Source organism: Hydractinia symbiolongicarpus, chromosome 9 (assembly GCF_029227915.1).
Source record: "Hydractinia symbiolongicarpus strain clone_291-10 chromosome 9, HSymV2.1, whole genome shotgun sequence".
Classification (NCBI taxonomy): Eukaryota; Metazoa; Cnidaria; class Hydrozoa; order Anthoathecata; family Hydractiniidae; genus Hydractinia; species Hydractinia symbiolongicarpus.
This window is the reverse complement of record NC_079883.1, coordinates 3,681,290-3,702,962: the sequence shown is the minus strand read 5'-3', so window position 1 is coordinate 3,702,962 and position 21,673 is coordinate 3,681,290. Positions and strand designations below refer to the sequence as shown.

Genomic DNA, 21,673 nt, shown 5'->3' with positions numbered 1-21,673 from the left:
ATGCCATAAAGTAACGAGAAATTAAGTACTGAACCATGGTAACGAGAGAAAACTATAGAAAATGTCAAACCATGTGCATGTTAAACACCCAATTATATCACGTGGTATACGGGAATAAAAAAAATTCCGAAGTTGATACTGTCAAATATAATTTACGATTAGTCGCCACAATAATAATATTGAGATGTGTAAAAAGAATTACTTTGAATAAATTCAAACATAAATACATCTTTCGAAGTTCATTTAAAAAAATAATGCCTACCTATATAAAACAAGACGTGATTACACTTTGAATAACTCGTTCTTATTCCTCATTATCGCCAAGAAGTCTGGGAAATAAATAAGCTCGTACTAAGATTGACTTTGTTAAAAGAAATATCAAGCGACATAAAAATAATGCTCCGATATTCTTTTTGTACAAGGAATATATTGTGAGTAGAAAGACCGCTGTGATATTGATGTTGCTTGACGCAAAACGTAAAAGTTTGCGGTTTTCAACACTTCCACTTAAGTTTTCCAAACACGCGAAAACAAAGTACGCCTATGTTTACAAAGACTAATTACAAGTGAGCAAAGTCGATTGATTCAATACAAGTGCAATCACGTGATACAACAAACAACCTGGTACGAGTTATAATAATGGCGGCTTTAATGATGATCCGTCATCTTTTTTTTTGTAAAATATATAATTTTGAACTAAAAAATACATTATCATAACAATTATTTAAATACAAAACAATGTAATGTTAAACCCAGGGCATAAAACAATGATTAAGACAATAGGACTGCAGGGTGGCAACACAATTTTGTTTTTAGAATTTAAGGAATTTAAATGACATAAAAGGAATTTTCCCTATTTTAAGGGGTTTTCTTAAAAAATTTAAAGGAGGAATTTAGCAGCTGTAATTCGTTCAAAGTGAGTGGGAAGAGGTTTATCAAAACTGGGAAGAACAGATATCAAAACGGATATAGTGAAAATAATTTTTTTAGTCTTCTCGGGAATATTTTAAAAAAAATAATAGAATTTTAAAATTATTTAAAGGATTTTTTGAGTATCTTAAAGAAGTTAAAAAACAATATAAAATTAAAAGAGGCATGACCAACTTGGGCTGAGTCCCAGATTGTCGTGACGAAAAAAGCAACTCGCCAAATCCAGCTGTTCGAGTCACAAGAAAAATATTACGTTAATTGAAACAAGAATAAAGAATATAGCAAATACCCAGTTTTGATCTTCGAGTAATTTAAGGGTAGGAATTTTACACCGCAAAATTTCTAGCCCCAGGGGACCGCGCTACGCTATCAGGAAAAACAGCGTGTAGCTTTCTAATAACTTTACAATATTTCGCAAAAAAATTAACTACACCACCTTGTACAACTGTACTTTTAGTGTAGTACGGTTTTAAAACTTAGATGTTTTTGCACATGGTATAACAAGGGCTTTAAGTATTTATTAGAATTTTCACATAATTTAGTTTATAATATCGCGCATTGTTGCGCGCCATCGGGGCCTACTTCACCAGTAAACCGCTCCCTGCGTTCGGCTAATCTTAATTGTCTATCTAGTTCTTGCAATTTCTTTCTGTGATCTTTTATCTTAGTGAGCTCTTCTTTCTTTCCACTTTCTGCCAGTTCTTTTTCCAACACTTCTGCCATCATGAAAAGTTCTTCAGCAGCTTTCGAAGCAGTTTTCTGTTGTTTCATATCTAGTTTAGCTAACGCACGTTTATCTTTAACTACTTTTTCTTTCGACAGTTTTAAAATTTCTCGTCTACCGTTTAATTCGGCTTCTATGAATTCTTTAGTCTCTTCGTGCACGGCGATGAGTTTTGCGAGCTTTTCACGTTCCGTGTTTAGAGATATTGTTATTTTTTCTTTATTAATTTCGAGCTCTTGATACTGCTCTCCTATCTTTAACTCAGCTTGCGCTTGTTCGCTGCGAAATTTATCTTCCATATCACGCAATACAGACTTCTCTCGATGGATCAGTTCTAACTCAGCCTCTCTTTCACGATCCAGGTCTTCAATCTCCTCGGCAGTTAAATTTTCGCGTCCTTCATTACCGGAGCTTTGCGCATGCTGTTTTTCTAATAAGTTTATTCGCTTCCTTTGTTTATACAAAACCTTCTTTTTCTCTTTCGCTTCTTTTTCTAATTCGAAACATTTCTTCTCGATCTGCTGTTCTAATTTCTCAAGAGGTTCGAGTTCGTGTTCGTACGCTGCAATTTGTTCGCGTACAGGACCCAACATGGAGGATTCGTTTGCTAAATGACTTTCGAGTTTAGTTTTCGATTCGGTAACTAACTGTGACGCTTTCACAAGAGCGACTTGATGCTTGCCCAACAACTCCATTAAAATCGTCCTCTCTTCTTGCATTTCCCGCACGTCTTCCTTATTTTGCCATTCTAGCAGATCCTGATTTTGACTGATCGAGTCCGACCGGCTTAATTTCGATTCCATTTCGAAGAGCTTTTGCGTGGCTTCTTCGACTTTCTTGCGCGCTTGGCGGCGTTGCAAAATGGACTTCTCCTGACTCATCAACTCTTCTTCTTCGGCTTCTTCAGCCTTGTCAAGTTCGTCCTTAACTTGCCGTATTTTCGCTTGGATTTCCTCTTGCGCGTTTTTATGTTTACTCTGCAGGCGATCCAGTAATTTCCATTGTCTTTGCAGTTCACCCTTACCTTGCATTAATCCAACTTTACCTAGCAATGTCTCCACTTCTGCTTTCTTTAAATTATCTTTAGCTAGCTGAATCTCCCTTTGAGAAAGTTTTGTTGCTTCGGCATATTCACTTTCGAGCTGTTCTAACTTGGCCCTCAACTCTTCGGCGCGTACAGATTTTCCTAAAAATACAATATATCATTTATGTTTCTCTAAAATTGGATCAGTTATCAAATGGCCACATACTTTAATAGAATAGCATAACATGAATAAAAGCAAAAGGCTGTAGGTGAAAGATTTGTAACATAAATTTGTCGTCAACTTTTGCACATTGACGTCTCGATCTCCTACAAACGAAATACTTTCTGCAAGTGAAAGATTATTCATGCAGGTTTGAGTTACAAAAGAAACGTACGTGGAGGAGAGGCTTCAGCTCCATCACCCTCTTGTCTAGTACCATCTATAGCTTTTGCTACAACCTCTCGACTCTTCTGGTACTCATTCTGAAGTCGTAACACTTCCTGTCTTTGATCTTCTATTCTTTGTCGCTCAGCAATCAAGGTTTTCTCCATTTCTTCCTGTAGTGTAACAATGAAAATAGTCAAAAGAATGTCTGGTTAATCCCTTCGCAAAAAAAAACTTGTAAAAACCAGCTGCAAGAAAACCATGGTGTAAAGACGAATTTAGATCATATAGAAACTAGAAACACATCTCATGCGTTAGGGTGGCCATAAATTATGAGACTGTGGTGGCCATAAATTATGAGACTGTGGTGGCCATAAATTATGAGACTGTGGTGGCCATAAATTAAAAAGAAATAAAAAATAGAAGCAATGAAAAAGAAATTAAAAACAACTTGCTTAACCTTTTGTTTAGCTAACATATCCTCCTGATCCTTCACAGATTTTTGTTGCATTTCATTGAGCTGCATGAGACGTCTCATTTCTTCATCCAGTTTTTGTTTCTCATTCATTTGCTCTTGTTGTATACGGAATTTCAATTCGTGTAATTCCTTTTGAGCATTTTCTTTCGCCTGATCCTGTTCTTGCTTTAGAGCTTCAAGATGTTGTCGTTGATCTTCCAATCGTTGCTGAGTCTCTTCCAATACCTTTCGTTGTTCTGCTTCAGCGACTTTGCGCTCGTTTTGTAAACTCTCCAATTCAAGCCTATGGCGAGATGATACATGTTGATCCAATTTGAGAGTGATAGTAACTTCTTGCATAATATATACATAAAGGGAAAGCTCATGTTTCAAAGATTTGAAAAACACCAATATCTTAATAAAAATAGAATTAGGCCTATTTCAAATTAGGGTTTGGGTGGGTGTGGGTGTAGGTTAAGCGGATTTAGGCCTGTTTAAACGTAAGGGTGCAAGAAGGACATGGAAAAAAATAGTTCTATGTTGTTGAAGTTAATGGTAGTTTCACATTGCAAAGGTAAATTCAAGACAAGGATTAGTTTTCACTTTCTGCGGAACGGTGAAGCTATAACGTGAAACAAAACATTACGTCCATTGTAAGGAAAACAATTATATAGATAGCACCCAACCTGGCTTGTTGAATTTTCTTTGCATCTTGCTCAGATTTTTGTTCGATTTCCTTCCTGGAATAAAAAGAAAAGATATTATTAAAAAAATTGTTAGCAAAATAAATAAGGCCTGGCAAGAAACGAATGGCACATTCAGAACAACAACAGATAGGATTGTGATCTTAATCCTCTGCATTGTGAGCAAGCACGTGCAGTGTAAACAGATCACGAAAATGCAAGTGGACTAAATGACTACTAAATTCTTACATTTCCGGTGGATTACATGTTGCTCCTGGTTACGAAAAAACTCCTAATACCGCCAGGCCTCAATAACATCAATTATAATGTTTATATAACTTAATGAGTTTTTTTTTTGACAAGCATGCAACGTGTAGATCTATTGACTGTGCGTATAGTTTTTCTTTAATCAGCTTAAATTAGTGCTTCCCTATTAAGGATAATTTAAATCTTAATTGTATGTTTTATACTAAATACGTGTTTTAATAATTAATTCTGTGATAACATCAGTGGAGGAGGGTATACTTTTAATGTTATGTGTAAATGAAATAAACACTTCTTCACAGTGAATTTACCTTTTTCTCTCCAAATCTTTTGCTTCTTCGTGATATCTACGCTCCATCTCCATGCTGAAAAAAACAAATTTATAAAAAAAGTGTAGAGAATCGGTTGTCAATAACACTTCAGGGGAATTTTTTTTTGGAATCTCACGAGAAAATGCGAAATAAAAGTTTGCGTTTGGAATGTTTATTCATGAAAACTTAGAAAAGTGGCGGCAAGAAAGTGGTAACTTGTAGTGAAATATAAAACAAAAATTTACCGAGGGGTTGTAAGTTGAAATATTTTTTTAGAATATAGAGTTTGATACCTTACCCGCCTACAAATAAGTAGGCGAGAGTACGACTGCTTAAAAATTTCGCTGGGTTTTTGCTTATTTAATTCGCTAGGTTGTCATTCTATATAGAAGAATTTCTACAGTATTGCGGAAGATTTTGATGCTAAAAACAAGATTTCCATATTTTTTGTCAAGATTGCTTGCATTTATTTTAATACGCACTCAGAAATGTTTTATTACATTACAATATAAATTTTGAAGTATTATAATGAACGCTATATAATGAACTTTACATAAAAATAATATGATGAAAATTAATATATCATTTAATTTAATTATTTATTTTTCGGGGAGAGGGTTTTTTTTGTTTTTAAGGTGATTTAAACAGGGGCAGTCCCTCTTAATTAGAACAGTCAAGCAATCTCAAAAATAACAAAGCATTGAAATATACGATCTTGAAGGCGTTTCAGTGAATATGCAGCCCCATGATGCTGTTCTACAACACCACTTACCCAGCATTGTAAAAGAGATATGAAGGTTTTTCTAACTCCGTGGTAGGTACCATAGATGCTAAGTTGTCGACTGAAGCGTATTTCTGACGCAGCTTTGCAGCTTCACCAGGATGGTTGAACCTGAACATATTTGTCTTTCCAAGAAGAATGACACAACCTGAAAAAAATAAAGGTTACACACATGCTCACAAAAGCATCTTTGGTTCGACGTCGACTCGAATACTTCAATACAACTCGACAACTCGATAATAGACCCGCAGAATTTCTCGGCTTACTTCTATTAACTATGACAACACTATTGAGAAACCGTGGATGTATTTATACTTTATACAGATGTACAAATACATTCAGGATCTTTTTACAGCGACATGATTTTTTTAAAAGCAACCTAGGATTTTGGACAGATTCGAAGAAGTTTCATAAAACCAAACACAAAAACGATAGTTAAGCCGCATATAGAATAAGATGTCATGGGGAATGACAATTTGACTCCTCTAACGAAACTCGAAACGAATTGGCTAAGTTACCTTGACTCAGACGTAATGACTTTCGAACTTTGTTTCCATTGACATAATTCTCTTCTGCGATTGGATGAATCGTTACATTACCCTCGATGCTTTCAAGAATACAATGTTCGGATTCGATACCTGGTCCACGTAAAACTAAAAACAAAAACATCACTTTTTTTATAAGACATTGAAACCTACAGAAAAGGAATTTATTTTCGCGGGGATTATTTTTACGAATTCCGTGATTTTTTTTTTAAAATCACTGGAAAACTCACTAGCTGCGCAAAATTTAACTGCTTTTTTTATTCTTTAAATAAGATTTACACTATCCCTCCGAAATATCAACTTCAACAGTCTTTATTTATGTCTCCTACATAAAAACCCTCGAAAAACGGTATAAATTTAGAAAAAAATGATCATCAAATTCTCTTTTCGCGTTATTTGAGTAATTTAATGCTCGCGACCATAAAATTTGTTACAAAAATTGATTTTCTGTTATGTCACGTGACTTGATACAAAGTGAAGAAGCTGTAAAACCCACCTATATCTTGTTTTACAGTTGCATCGTCTCTTCCGACATGAGTCCGTCCTTCCTGCAAAAAATAAAAAATATTTTCTATGGCAGCTAGTATACCATTGTCCATCTTGTTCGTGTACAGTTTACACGCATACTAGAGATGTAAAACGCAAAATCACCATCGTCAACAATTATACTAACATTTTTTCTAGCCGTTAGAGAAAAGTAAAAATGGCAATTCTCAAATTCAAATGATAAAAACACAAAGTGGATTACGTATAAGGCAAAAGAAATTGCGAGTTATAGCACGATATACACGTCTATTTTTATAAGAAAAATACCGTTTGTATACAGCCTGTATGTTTCATAACTGTAAAACAAATTTTTTGAAAATTTTTAATTTAAACCCTTAAAATTGTTTTGAGCAAAATTCCCGTCAAGTTATTAATTTAGTTTTCACTTTTTTAACACTTTTCTTAATGGGAGTATCTATAATACCTATAACTTCAGCCTTTAGTTAAGAAACATTGTGTTTTTTTATATATAAAAAAATGTATATATAAGTTATTACCAAACTTGTTGAAAGACTTACGTTGAGGTGATACAATGTGACACCAGTACTCAAAATGTCATCATCAATACAAATCAAATGAGGTAGATCTGATTCCATTTTTATGCCAAACCCTTCTCTTCTGAACGCAAGAGCTTTTTCCTATGTAAATGTGTTATGGCTGAGGTGATATTCATGCTACATCAAAATTTCTTGGTCAGCATCTACTTAATCAATCTCAATTGAGAACATACGAAATCGATGAAATTGCAAAATTTGATTTACACTATGGCCACTTCGCAACAACTGTCGCCATACAATCAATAATAAAACACAAACAAAACGAACATACTTCCATGATTTTGTGCGTTTCTTTCCATTTGTTATTCCACTGTTTATATAACTGTTCTACTTGTGCTTCAGTCTTATGAAGTTTTTCTGTCATGTTCTTTTCTTGTGCTATACTCTGAGTAGTAGCTTTGCTCTAAAAGAAACAAAAAAGATTTTTCAAGAACATAGAATTCGTCAAACCTAGACATGGCCAAACCTGGACACTTGATTCTTTCGTGAGGGGAAATTACTTTTTACAAGCGTCGTGGTCTTAAGATGTTATTATTATTATTAAAATTATCTACCCAGGATAGCCTCTTAAGTTCCTATTGGTACTGCTATCGAGGGTTCTAGTGCATTTAAAGCTCCCATTTGAGCTACAAAAGTCGTGCAAGCACAGCAATCACTAACTAGACAACCGCCTAATATGTCAATCCTATTCTCATGCTGAGCGCTAAGCGGAAAGGATAGATTCACACTTTTATAGTCTCTCGCATGACTCGGCCGAGGTTTAAACCCAAGACCTTCCACAATTAGTTGGTGAGTTAATCGCTGTCACACAAAGGATTGCAGAATAGTGAAAACTGCTCACAATTAAAATTGGCGTGAGGCCGCAAGAATTGCACCCCTGCCAGATCTCGCAGTGAGAATTAAAATGATTTCTAGTTGTAAACATAAGGACAAAATACGGATAATGTCGTTTCTCAAAATACACAATTATTTTGGAATAAAGTTTAAATTAATTGCAAAGGTGAGACATTTAGCTCACACATTTCCTATTTGATACATAGTGATGTTGTGTACATGATACATGAAAATAGTGGTGTTGTGTACTTGATACATGAAAATAGTGGTGTTGTGTACATGAAAATAGTGATGTTGTGTACATGAAAATAGTGGTGTTGTGTACTTGATACATGAAAATAGTGGTGTTGTGTAATTGATACATGAAAATAGTGGTGTTGTGTACATGAAAATAGTGATGTTGTGTACATGAAAATAGTGGTGTTGTGTACTTGATACATGAAAATAGTTGTGTTGTGTACTTGATATATGAAAATAGTGATGTTGTGTACATGAAAATAGTGGTGTTGTGTACTTGATACATGAAAATAGTGGTGTTGTGTACATGAAAATAGTGGTGTTGTGTACTTGATACATGAAAATAGTGGTGTTGTGTACATGAAAATAGTGATGTTGTGTACATGAAAATAGTGGTGTTGTGTACTTGATACATGAAAATAGTGGTGTTGTGTACATGAAAATAGTGATGTTGTGTACATGAAAATAGTGGTGTTGTGTACTTGATACATGAAAATAGTTGTGTTGTGTACTTGATATATGAAAATAGTGATGTTGTGTACATGAAAATAGTGGTGTTGTGTACCTGATACATGAAAATAGTGGTGTTGTGTACTTGATACATGAAAATAGTGGTGTTGTGTACTTGATACATGAAAATAGTGGTGTTGTGTACTTGATACATGAAAATAGTGGTGTTGTGTACTTGATACATGAAAATAATGGTAATGGCGACTATATACTCTAGTTAAATTTGATTTGAGAATAACTTAATATGGAATAAAAATCACTACCCATTTTCTCTTCAAAATGCTAAATCATTACTTTATGCTAAGTATACACAGGACAGTGATGCATAAAATACCCCTGTGGATTTTTCCATGGGTTAACAACTAGTTTTTCAATAAATGAGCTTATTTTTATCAATCACGTCATTTTAACATGATATTTCGGGGTGCGATAATTTATACAATGAACATTGCAAGATAATGACAGCATCATTAATTGCACTTACTGGACTAGCACTCGACAACATAACTCGAAGACTTTCGATTTCTTCTCTCAACTCGCGGATTAGTTTAACATTAGCATCCTAAAATAAAATCAATCCAGTTGAACCTCATGTAGCAACAATATAAAATGTGAATCATAAAAACAAAGATGATATTAAAGAAAACTACCTCGTTTATAGTTGGTTTGTTGATGATATTCTTTGCACGGTTAGCATAGCGAAGTGTACTAATGGTTTCTGCGTAATTTACATCAGCTGGTGAAATAGCTGAATGAAAAATAACAAAGTCAGTATCATCATTTAACATTATCCCTTGGGAAAAATGCCATAAGAAAGATAAACCTCAGAGCTTAAGGTCATATTATGAGACTGTTTGGCCCATTTGCCTTCTGTACAATTAAATTTTAAGACAGCCTTTTGCCTGAAGAAAAAAACGTTAAAATTTTAGGGTGTAATATTTTTTCAAATCTTATATCAAACTCGCACTATTAGAGCAACAGGAAGATTTACGGAAAAACAATCCATGAGATAAAGACAAACTTTATTTAAAATAACCTTTGTGACTAAAAATTTTTTTATAAAAGTAAAGATTAAGATTTTAATAAACCTTGCCATAAATTAAGACCAATCTTGATTCTTATTCGCTAAATGTTCAATCTGCCTCTGAATTAGCTGACTGTCATTTTTTATCATTGAGCATGTGGCAAGCCTTATAATATAATCAGGCTTTTAGTCAGCAAAAATAGCCACTATTAAATAGAGGACAAAAAGTTAAACTATCACATGGACAATATAGGGCTTTTTCCAGGATTTTTTTTAAATTTTAGTAAATTCCAGGACTTCTAGCACTTTTTAGGAACTGTGTATTGCTATCTTCTACTCTCAAAAACAAAGTTGACTTTATACACCTACTGATGTATCGACATCCAAAAACACTTCTTTTTCACTTGCTCACTAACTACATTCGAATACTACAACAAAGATCAGCTTCTAAACTCCTAAGAAACAACAGCAAAGGATATTGAAAGAAATCACAAACGCTGAACCCTGTTGTGCGGCGCTCTCTGCTTTCAACTTAGTATTAGGAGCGCTTTTGCGAGAAAGAGATATAGTGAATATTACCTGCAACCATGATGGTTTTCGAATTACCCCCTAAACTATCCTTTAAAAGCCATGTCAGAACGGAATCACGATAAGGAATGAACGATTTCTTCTTTGAATGTTGCTGTTCAGCTGTAGACGCTTCAGCTGCAAGAGAAGTATCAATTATTACTCAACCAGAGAGTAGGATAAATGCATGTAAAATAGCAACATCAAATATTAAGGGGTTCTCCACGACGGTTTTGACTATCAGTAATTTTAGTATGCATAAAGAGTTGTAACAAAATTGTAATTAAAAGTGTGTGGAATACATTAAAGCACAGGGTGGATAACTTATTTACATATGTTAATAAGTCAAAAGGACAAACTTACCAAGAGCAGAGATCACACTACCAAGTGTAACAAGAGACTTATTAATATTAGCTCCCTCTTTCAGGCGCTGACCTGTTGCTCCAGTAGAATTGGCTCGTTCACTGTATAAAATAAATAAAAAATTGTGTAGCACCAAAATACAACATAAGCATCCATAAATAAAAACTTTTCACTTTCCATAACTGTAAATATAATGTAAAGAACAAGAATTCATAAGAATTCATAGGCGCAAATTTAATTTACCTTCCAGCGAGATCAACCAAATGTATTTTGCTAACTGTTTCACTAGGCATATCTGTGTAAAATTTTGCCTAAAACAATAATTTACTTTTAACTAAATTTAATGAAAAAACCCCAAAACAAACAAACAAACAAACAAACAAACTCTTATTAGATCGTAATGGACAATTTACTAAGACAACATGACAAAATTGTTAATATTAATAATTTTTTAAATATATAGGTGTCCTGGTTTCATACCTGTGTGAAATTTAACGTGAATATCGCATGAGAACGACTACTTGTATCATTCATATTGGTTGAAGCAGTTGTTCTAAAATAAGACAGAAATACCATCTTTAAAAAATAGCATCATAAAGGCACATAAGTAATACATGAAACGAAAATAACAGTCTTCAGATTGTGGGCAAAAAAAAGTTGTTTTTTACTTGCACTTTTTTGTACTTTGACCATATTTCTTCAGATGTTTCTCAACCTTTTCAAGGATTATTACAGGGGACTCTCTCTCTATCTCGAACTCGCAAGGGAACAAAAAATTGGTTCGAGATAGTTCCAGGTGTTTATTAACAAAGCAAAAGGGGTATCAAAGATTTATTACAGGTGAATTGGACTTCACGTTTAAATGCTCAGAAGCCGTTTTTTTATTATTTATGAAATATTAGATATAGATTAGCTTAGAAATAAACAAATGTCTAAGGGACTGAGAAAGAGAGTAGTTAAGATAGAGAGTCCATTGTATGTGCAACAATTAAATTTAACCTAGCATTTTAGACATTTTGAATTGTAAACTAACCTATGTTCATTACCCATGTCCATCAGCTTTTCAATATCGGTGTATTTCGAAACAATATGTTTAGTTAGGTCTATAAAAAATTAGAAAAATGAAACATCTGATATAATTACTTTAGTAATCTAGACCTGCAAATAACAAAATGCAGAAATCGTAAGATTTAAATTTAAAATTTCATGCAGAAAAAAAACATCTGCACAACACTCACCTTGAACGTAGGGACCTTCTTTTGGATGTTCACGAACCTTTAAATTATAAGCATCGCCTTTCTTTGGAGTACTACGCAATAAATCCCGTACCCTTTCATTGTAAATTTCTAAATAACTAAAAAATAAGATTAATTATAATTTTTTTACAAAGACTTTATTCTGTTTCCATCTTACAACTCCCAAGTCGACAGAATGCTGTCATTATTTTTACCAAAGTATATAAGTTTTGGTAACGTACACTGAATTTAAATATTTTGAAAGAACTACTTAATTCCAGGATTGCTCAGAAGCTGTGAAGAACCATGAGCTCTGTACATGTAGAAATTCTTGAAAAAAGTTCAATAGTATATTTGCATTTTATTTGAACAGAAGCATTAAATTTAAATATAAATATATACATAAAATATAAATATACATAAAATATAAATATATACACTATGTACCTAACTTCAGTTTTGAATTCAACTTTATTATTGTTTTCTGCTTGATCAGTGGACATGCGAGCATACATTGACTAAAAAAAAATACATAACAGCACTGACATAGTGGTTTGTTTACCTCCAGTGGATTAATTTTTGCGTGGATTAATTTTTGCGAATTTTGTTGTTTTTTGCAAAATTGAATGTAGAATTGTAAAACTGGGTATTGGAAATATTTGCAAAAATTAAGGCAAGCAAAAATTAATCCCCTTAAAGTATCTATAAACTACACAAAAAAGATTAAATTAGTTTCTGTTGGTCCTCTCTAGACTTTAGATCAATAATAAAAAAAACAATTTGTACTAATATATACCTCACAAATTCTGGGAATTAAGCCAAGAGCATCCTAAAATGTGTCAAAAAATAGTATATATGAAATTATTATCGTTATTGAAGACTAATCGTTCACCCTATTACATTACCTGACAGCCCATCATTGTATAAGATTTTCCAGATCCAGTTTGCCCATATGCGAAAATACATGCATTGTATCCTTGAAATGCAGAATCAATAACATCATTACCAAGGTCATCAAAAACCTACAATATAAAAATTGTAAACAATAAGTTTTTTATTTCTTTCGTATCACTTATAAATTAATTATGGCAGTAGAAAAGTTGTTATTTTATTTATTATTTTTATAGTTTTTTAATGGTATTGTTTATGTCTCAGTTATAGTTTTATGCAAGATCTGTCTCGTGCAGAGGAGGCATGGCAGGGAGTTAATACAGGTAAGGTAAAAAGGCAAAAAAGGCAGCTGACTGAAATTATGAAATTAAATTGAAGACCTTTGGTCATATTTATTCTTAATACCCACTTAATCTTTTGTCACACTTGGAAACATCAGTTACATAAAAAGTGCAGTGGTATTGTGAAGGTTAACAGCTGACATTTAGTTTGTATGTAAGCATTGTAAAGGTACCATTATAGACAACAAAGAAGACTTTATAGTTCCTGGCAGCAAAGCCCTAGGTAGACTTAGAAAGACTTGGCAGAACGTAATAAAACAGATTTGCTGCAGATGAGTTTTATCTTAGAACTAGCAGTCCAGGTCAGATTGGAAGCCATTGATACCCCTCCAATTGATGCTAGCATAGAAAATGGATGCTAAGCTGTTGAAAAAAATAATGAAAAATAGTGATAGGAAGCAATCCAAGTACCTTGACAAGTTGGTACAACTTTAATATGGTATAATGATTGTGTTAAAACCTGGCACTAGATTCCAGGAAAAGGGGATAAAATTCTTTAAGATAGATTTATCACTATGACATGTTATCTTTAGAGGGGAAAACAACTCCCAAATAAAAAGCCATTTAGACTAAAATACTGTATATGCTACTTATGAAAATAAAGAATTTTAATTTGAGACCATTGCACACCAAACATAGTAGTACCGGATATAAAAATATTTACGCTTTGTGTTAGTATTGTGTTTATTTGTGCCAAACGAAGAAAACAATAAACATTAAATTGGGTTTTAAAGTAGCCAGTTACGTGTTAGGTCACAGCCTGTTTTATGTTGGGTCAATCTCATTTTGATGAAACATAGCACATATATATTGTAAGATGGACACAAGATAAATAAACCGTCTGGCTATATTATTTTGCACTATTTGTTTGCATAGAAAATTGATTTTTTATGAATTGAAAGTTAGACATTGTTTTATACCGGTACAAGATTTTATCTTTACATGTTTATATTTTTTATAAAGCATTTAATAATAAATAAATACTGGAAACATAACAAAAAAAAGCTTTTGACAGATATTAGAAGAATAATAGATAAAAGGCCTTGTTGTACTCATGCACATGTTAGCCTTTTTACCCTGAAAATATAAAGGAATAAATAAGTCACCTGTGCTTGTGTTGCAAAATGTTTGTCCTTGCTATCAACAGACCAGTAGGAGTGGTCATAGGTAAAATCTTTAATGTCAGTTTCCAGCTGAAAATAAAAAAGAAAAGTTAAAAAAATTAAAAAACTAAACTAATACATCAAGGTTACAAAATGTAGAAAGAAAAGTAACTGTATCCAAGTGATTTTAAACTGGATGTGACTGTTAAACATCTAATCAGAATGGATTTGTTACACATTTCTTTTCTGTTCTAAACAATGATTGGTATATTCAAAAAACAGACTACATACCGCAGGATTTCTAATTGATGTTTTTCTTCCTTGAACATCTATAATGCATTTACACTCAAGATCACGTTCCCTAATTACGAAAGAAATCAAAATTTGAAAAAATACATACAAAATAAAATTTTTTAGTTTCAGAAAACATTTTTAAAACATGGTACTATATTATACGTTGCATAAACATATAAAAATATTACGTGTATTAAACAATTCTTATAATATGAAATTGTTACAATGTTTATTAAAAAAATTTTAAACTTCAAAAAACGTCAACGATAACCAAAAATCAGAAAATACAATTGCACATCAAATCGTAATTTCTTAAAATCCAATAGGTGGATTTTTATTCAGGTCCTTTCAATCAGGATAATAAGGGAGTTCTAATAAAAGGGATAAGGTAGATTTCCTGATTTTTTGTTTAATATGGTAGGGTGTTAATAAATAAATTGAAACGGGTGTTAAAGTTTTCCAAAATGTGGCGTTGCTATCCTTCCTCTTTCTTTAACATTATCAGGAGTGGAAGTTTCAGGCAAAATTTTAGGAGAACATAAACAATCTTATTAATAATCCAGCATTTTCCGACATACATGCTTGTTATTTGTTCAAGACATAATAATGAAGACTTTTAAAGAAAAAAAAATGCATGCCAAGATAAAGAATTTTAGGAGAGATTTTAGGAGGAATATTTTAGGTCCGAACTTTAAGTTATTTAAGAGGCAGATCTTATAGGTTAAACACAAGGTTTTTTTAGGAGGTGGCAACCATACTACATGTAACTAGGTTGAGAATATTCCATGCTTTTGCAGCTTTTGCAACAAGAAGGCTTTCGGCCATGTGTTGACCAAAAATGTGAATCTCATATAATAGTTCCTTCACTTTAGTGACTGCAACAGTATTCTGCCAAAGAAGATTTAATTGTCTGTAATCATTCCAATTTTTTAAAACATATGTGGAAACACAAAACTTTTTTTGGTTGTCTCTTCTTAAAAATTGTAATATCCTTTACCTTTGGTAAAATTTAATAACTTTCGTTAGGGTAATCTTTGGAAGTAAAAACTTAAAACACAACTTTATTTTATCAAGACAAATAATAATGCAAAGTTTGGAGACATGATTAACCCCAATTCACCAATTTTTTGGATTTTATCTAAAAATCGAAAAAAACAACAGATTTTTGGGTGAATTTTCATGTTTTTTCACAAGAATTATGTAAAAGCCGGAAAATATGTAAAATAACTTTTATTGGGCTACCAGAAACATTAAATAGAATGTAAGTAATCCAAATTTTAAGCAGATTTTGAAAAGGCTATTAAAAGTTGTGCTGGAAATTTTTTTTATTCAGTTTCTGTGTTTTTAGAACCTTAGCCAAGAAAATGTATAGGAACATGTGCTTCTGACAAATGGATTGAGAGATATTGTAGTTTAAAGGCTTTTTGATGATGTCATCAGGATGATGTTTTTGCATAAAAAATATTACCATACTATCACGTTTTTTAATTATCAGGCATTAAAGGTATGGCAGTCTTGTCATTCTAATACATGCAAATTGCGGATCTCCATAAACACCTGAAAGTGATAAGGGCTCAAAAACTTATTTCCACCTGCATTAAACATGGGTTTTCAGTACAAGTTAAAGTTCATTAAAGATAATATGTGTTGATACCGATGAAGGCCTGTTGATACAGAAAGTTATGCCACATATAAATGTAGTTTAATTATAAGTAAATAAAATTTTATATCTTGGTTTTAAGGAAAAATTAGTCAGCCTGTGGCATGGTAGCTCACTTGTACCTACCATTCTGTTTTTTAAATGGAGGGGGGGGGGGGGGGATTTTTGTTGTTGTGGTACTTGCAAGCATTGGGTACATAAGAAGTGCAGTAGTATTGGTGGAAGGTTAAGAGCTGACATTCAGTTTGTATGCAAGCGTTGCAAAGGTGAGATTATAGAGAATGAAGTATTTCCAGCTTCAATGATGTACAACAGTGGCTCGTTAGAGATAGTTGAGAACTTCTGTTACTTAGGTGATATGTTGGGGAGTGAAGGGGGTGTTAGAAGAAGTGGTACTTGCAGGATAGGTTCTGCTTGGAAAAAGTTCAGAGAGTTACTTCCTTTGTTGACTAGCAGAGTTTTGTCAATTGAGTTAAAAGGTAGGTTGTATGAGGCTTGTGTAAGAAGTGTTATGTAGTACAGTAGTGAGATATGGGCAGTGAAGCAGTGAGGCAGTGATCTTGACCATTTAGAAAAGAATATGAGAATGGTTAGGTGGATGTGTAACGCCAGCAGGCTAAGTATCCGTAGAATGAAAGATGTTATCCAGATAAGAAGATTGAATTGGCTGTGACACTTGGAAAGAATGGAGGGGGATAATTGGGTAAGAAAGTATAGAGACTTGATAGTTCCTGGGGCAAAGTTCAGAGGCAGACCGAGAAAGACTTGGCAGGAAGTTATAAAGACAGACTTGATACAGAGGAAATTAATAGCGTTGCTATTAATTGCAAATACAGAAGAAAAAAAAATTTCTGAAAAGTGTTCCTTCGTTCAAAAAAAAATATGTGTGATTTTAAATTTTAAATTATTATTTATTTATTAAAAGAATATTTATACAGGCATAAAACTTAAGCTACACATAAAATATATACACACAACTGTTATTAATGTGTACACCACTGTAACACCATCCGTCTGTGTCTACAACACAGAAGGAGGGTGTTACAACAATAATCTATCTTGTTTTTCACTTGTATTATAACTATTTTAGCGAAAGTAGCTAATTTTAACTGATTTTTGTGATTACACAATCAGCATCTAAAATTTTTTCCCTTGCCACCCTTTATTTATTTAAGTTCGAAATCAGAAATACTAGTGTAAAATAAATGAAATTTTTTCTCAAAATACGCATTGCGCATTTTATTTTTATTGCAACAAATAACCATGAACAAAGAATCTGCAAGTGGCTTAATAACATTTTTGACCACTGAATTTTTGTTTTCTGCCAAATCTTTTGTGGCAAAAATTATTTAGTATTAAATTATTTAGAAATGTTAATTTACAAGCCACTAAAAACACTATAAAAAATGCAAAATTTTTTAGAGAGAATCTTTTTTAAGAAATTTGTCCAAGCAAGTTTAATTCCCTTATTTCCATCACTGCCCTTAAAGATAATATCATCATCAAGAGCATAATTCCACAAAAAATCAAATTCATGTGATCTTACTGATTCATATGACTTTGAAGTCACATAAATAGGAACTTTATCACCTTAAAAAATGACTAGAAGTCTGAACTCTAAATTTGTAAAGAAAGACATTGCACATTGACATTGCAAAATGCAAGAAAATCACACAGTTGTACAAAGCATAAAACTCATCATACTCTGTTCTGAAAAATTAGAACAGGTGCCAATAAACATTAAACATTGTTCTACTATGCTTTAAAATTATCAAAATGGGATACTACAAAACTTGAAACTATTACTGTATTTTGAATGAAAACATCAAAAATTGTCCTATATCAAAATAATGAAACAAATTAAAGCCTTCTAAAATATGTAGAAATTCTTTTCTTAGTGTCTTAGTAGGTCCACCCTTCTTTGAAAATTTTAATTTTTCTGTCCCCCCCCCCCCCCCCCCCTCCTCTGTCAGATGTTATTTTCCAGATTTTAAAGCATTTTACTGTCCCTTATTTTTATTATTTTTATAATGTGTGTTATATTTTTGGGTACAGCTACCACATTAATGTTTAAATTCTCGAGATTTGTTTTAACTATTTTAGTCAACCAGCTTTGAAAGCATCCTTAATAGGACACAACTTCTAATCATCATAGCCCTGATTCTTCCTTATTCCTGAAAATGTACAATAATATAACTTTCCTTAATGACTGCAAAGTATAATTTGCTTGTTACTCAAGTGTGCATCAATGAAGCTCGTTAAAAAGCCCACAGGAAATGTAGCAGAAAGCAAAGGATGTTCTGTCTTTCTTAAATATATCAACTTAAAGGGTAAGATATCTCCACATCGAGTTTTGTTTCAGTTTTAGCCATTTCTCCTGCTCTTTGTTGTATAAGTAAAATGTTTAAAATTGAAATTTTGTTGTTACTCTGAAACAACACTCCTCTAATGACTTTTGTTGAAACTAAAACATTCCAATTTAAAACAAGATATATAAATCCAAATCAGATACCTGAGTTTTATGATACACAATCCAATTAATCGAATTCGATTTATCAAAATTATATTGAGCATTATTATAAAATTGAACAAACTTTTGATAATTTTGTTTCCATAAATTTTCTTTAGGGAGCGAAGACAGAGTTGAAACTCGCTGCTGTTACAGTTATTGTTAGAACAACTAAAAATTTAAGAAAATTTTAGAAACGGAATGTGTTATTTGTTACTAAACGAATTTCGAGGAAGATTATTTTAATTTTCTTTGATAAAAATCTTGTTAACTTCTTTTTTATTTTTTTTTGTTTTGTTTTGAATAGTCATCTAGTAATGTTTATTTTTTACATAGAAACTAACATTTTTTTGAACGCACATTTGATGTACAGATTTTAAGCATTTTGATTGGCTAAAAACCTTTCGATTAATCGAAAAAGTTAAACCGGTCCGACTTTTTAAAAATCGAATTCAACTAGTCTGAGCATGCCGAGAGGATAAGATTTTTACATGATACACAATCCAATTAATCGAATTCGACTAATCAAATTCGATTGTGTATCACCGCCATAAGTCTTATAAAATTTAAGAACTTCGAATTATAACAAATGCTGTTCTAATAATCATATGGTCTACCAATTATCTAATCATATACATATAACATTTTTGCTGATAAATTCAAATATGCCCATATTCCTCAAAATTCTTATTTCCTTTTCAAAATTTGATGTTGTTAAGAGAATATATAGTATATATAGCGAACTTACAAGTTTTTGGAGGGTGGAATGTTCCAGCAAAGGGCAGGGTGGATGATGAAGTAATCCAAGTTAAAGTGAAGTTAGCACAAATTTGGCTATCGTTTGGTAAAAAATGGCACTAAAGTGTATATGAATAGGGTGTTTATACTAAAATTTTGGTATACCTATATAACCTTTAGGGAGGATTAATTTATCTAGATATATGTGGTAACATTAAAGGATGAGGGTGCAGACTCGGCGGAAACGCCGAAAAAACCACGGAACTGCCAGACGACTTCTGGCGTTATAAAAAAACTTAAAATTTTCACTCACAGGAACCAGAATCAACCCGAAACAACATTTTTTAAACATTTCTTACTATGTATAATTTATTCTTTTAATATGGAGCAGTGGTAGTGAAACAGTTTTGAAAAATCATTTATTAGATAATAGTTGTAATAAAACCCCACAAATGATCAACAGAAAGTACAACAACAAAATAGCACCTTCCTTCTTCTCGACAAAATTTAAATAAGAACAATGAGCTAGCGTGCGTTGCATTTCAGGTGCATTTTAGGCAGTTTTGGACAAGCCCAGACTTTTCCGGGCTGTTAAAGATGAAAATCTTGAAAAAACGTCTGCAAATTGGCACCTTCTTATAGAAGATTACTCTTGGATAATGAATATGTGGCCACAATAGGCACAAAACAAGTTTTCTCATTCTAGCTTTTTTCAATCGTGAAGCTGGCATAAAAAATGGATCATGAGAAATTTAGGATCAGTAAGGGGCCGTCGACAAACAGTTTTCGTCTCCGTTAACGACAAATTACCTGTTGGGCGGGGAGGGTAATACATTGTCAGTTAAAAATATAAAAATGGAGACAAATTTTACTTTCTCACCTTTTTTACATCTTTTAGGGAAAATGAAAAAAATTCAACAAATTAGTGTTTTCACAGTCAAAATTCGCCATAATCTAGAATTGGTTGTTAAAAAAATGGATCTCCTGTTCGTATAAGTCTCCGCAAAGATTGTTCCGTAAAGCGCAGGGGGAGGGGGCAAAACTCTATTTAACGACAAATTTGCCGTTAACGGAGAGGAAAACTAATATAGGGGAAAGGGGGTGATACTAGTGGCCAATTTGCCCTTAACAGAGATGAAAATTGTTTGTCAATGGCCCCTAAGATTGCACTGGTCTTTGACTATTAATTTAAGACCATTTTCCACATAATGTAGTTGTTTTGATTTCATGTTGAGGACAATGGGCATGGACATACTTTTGTGGAGGTACACAAAAGCAGGACTCGTACAGGGTTAAATGACTGTTAATGAAGATTAAACATTTTTTGAGTAGGGAAGATCCAAGAGAAAATAGAATTAAATTTTAACTATCCTTCTGCAGACTTTATTAACTTTTGTAAACATTGGCAATACTTTATAAACATACATTAAACACTACATTTCTGTCATATTCACATCATCATATGTTCGCTAGTGCTTTAATTCAAATAAGTAAACTAGGTATACCTTTTGTTTATGGGTCGAACTCTTATCGCCACTTTCACAGAAGCCATCCTGCTTTCTGATATCTTTTAGCATTAATCTAACAGCTATATGCATATAAAAACACACCCTTTACAATACAACAGCTTTATCCTTGTGGATAAGTTTCACATGGATATTATTGTTGACGATATACAACTAAAAAGCGTTCAAAGTTAAAAAGGATTCTTCTGTCGTCACTCTTGTGGGCAGATTTTGGATGTCGCGGCATTACTTCTGTTTACTTCACTGTTTACGTAATGCACACTAGGATTTCTCAAAACCGTATGGCCAAGATACGACCGTTCTAGTCACGTGAGAGTAGTATATGCTACTGTAATTTAGCACCAGTCACATGATATTACAACAGCTTGTTATACGGGCCCGCCCGAAAACTTATTGATAGTTCAAACAATGAGTTTTAGTCCTAGAAAATTTTCAATAAATAAATTCGATAGATCCGTGTTGAGCCGTGTTGTGTTTTTTCTTCGCGACACATACACGCCACATACTCGCAAAACACAACGCGCTGTATCTTGAATTTATAAATTTGGAGTGGAATTATTCATTGAGCAAAATGGAATTATGGCATGATATTTTTTCTAAAATTCTTTACCATGAGGCGGTCATAGAAAGACAA

The 21,673-nt window shown here is 32.8% G+C and overlaps 1 protein-coding gene across 1 annotated transcript; it reads right to left on the bottom strand.

Annotated features, from left to right (window-relative positions):
• Positions 1–62: 62 nt before the first annotated feature.
• Positions 63–21,275, bottom strand: LOC130657237 (kinesin-like protein KIF16B). Its single transcript, XM_057460210.1, has 24 exons — positions 21,019–21,275; positions 14,604–14,673; positions 14,316–14,402; positions 12,883–12,999; positions 12,774–12,806; positions 12,425–12,495; positions 11,981–12,096; positions 11,776–11,845; positions 11,223–11,295; positions 10,986–11,053; positions 10,743–10,843; positions 10,392–10,517; positions 9,439–9,536; positions 9,273–9,350; positions 7,479–7,610; positions 7,169–7,288; positions 6,601–6,652; positions 6,078–6,212; positions 5,551–5,707; positions 4,779–4,832; positions 4,207–4,260; positions 3,524–3,824; positions 3,074–3,236; positions 63–2,840 (listed from the first exon to the last, which is right to left on the bottom strand). The coding sequence occupies exons 1-24, from the start codon at positions 21,063–21,065 to the stop codon at positions 1,474–1,476; spliced, it is 3,690 nt and encodes a 1,229-aa protein (XP_057316193.1). The 5' UTR covers positions 21,066–21,275; the 3' UTR covers positions 63–1,473.
• Positions 21,276–21,673: the final 398 nt, after the last annotated feature.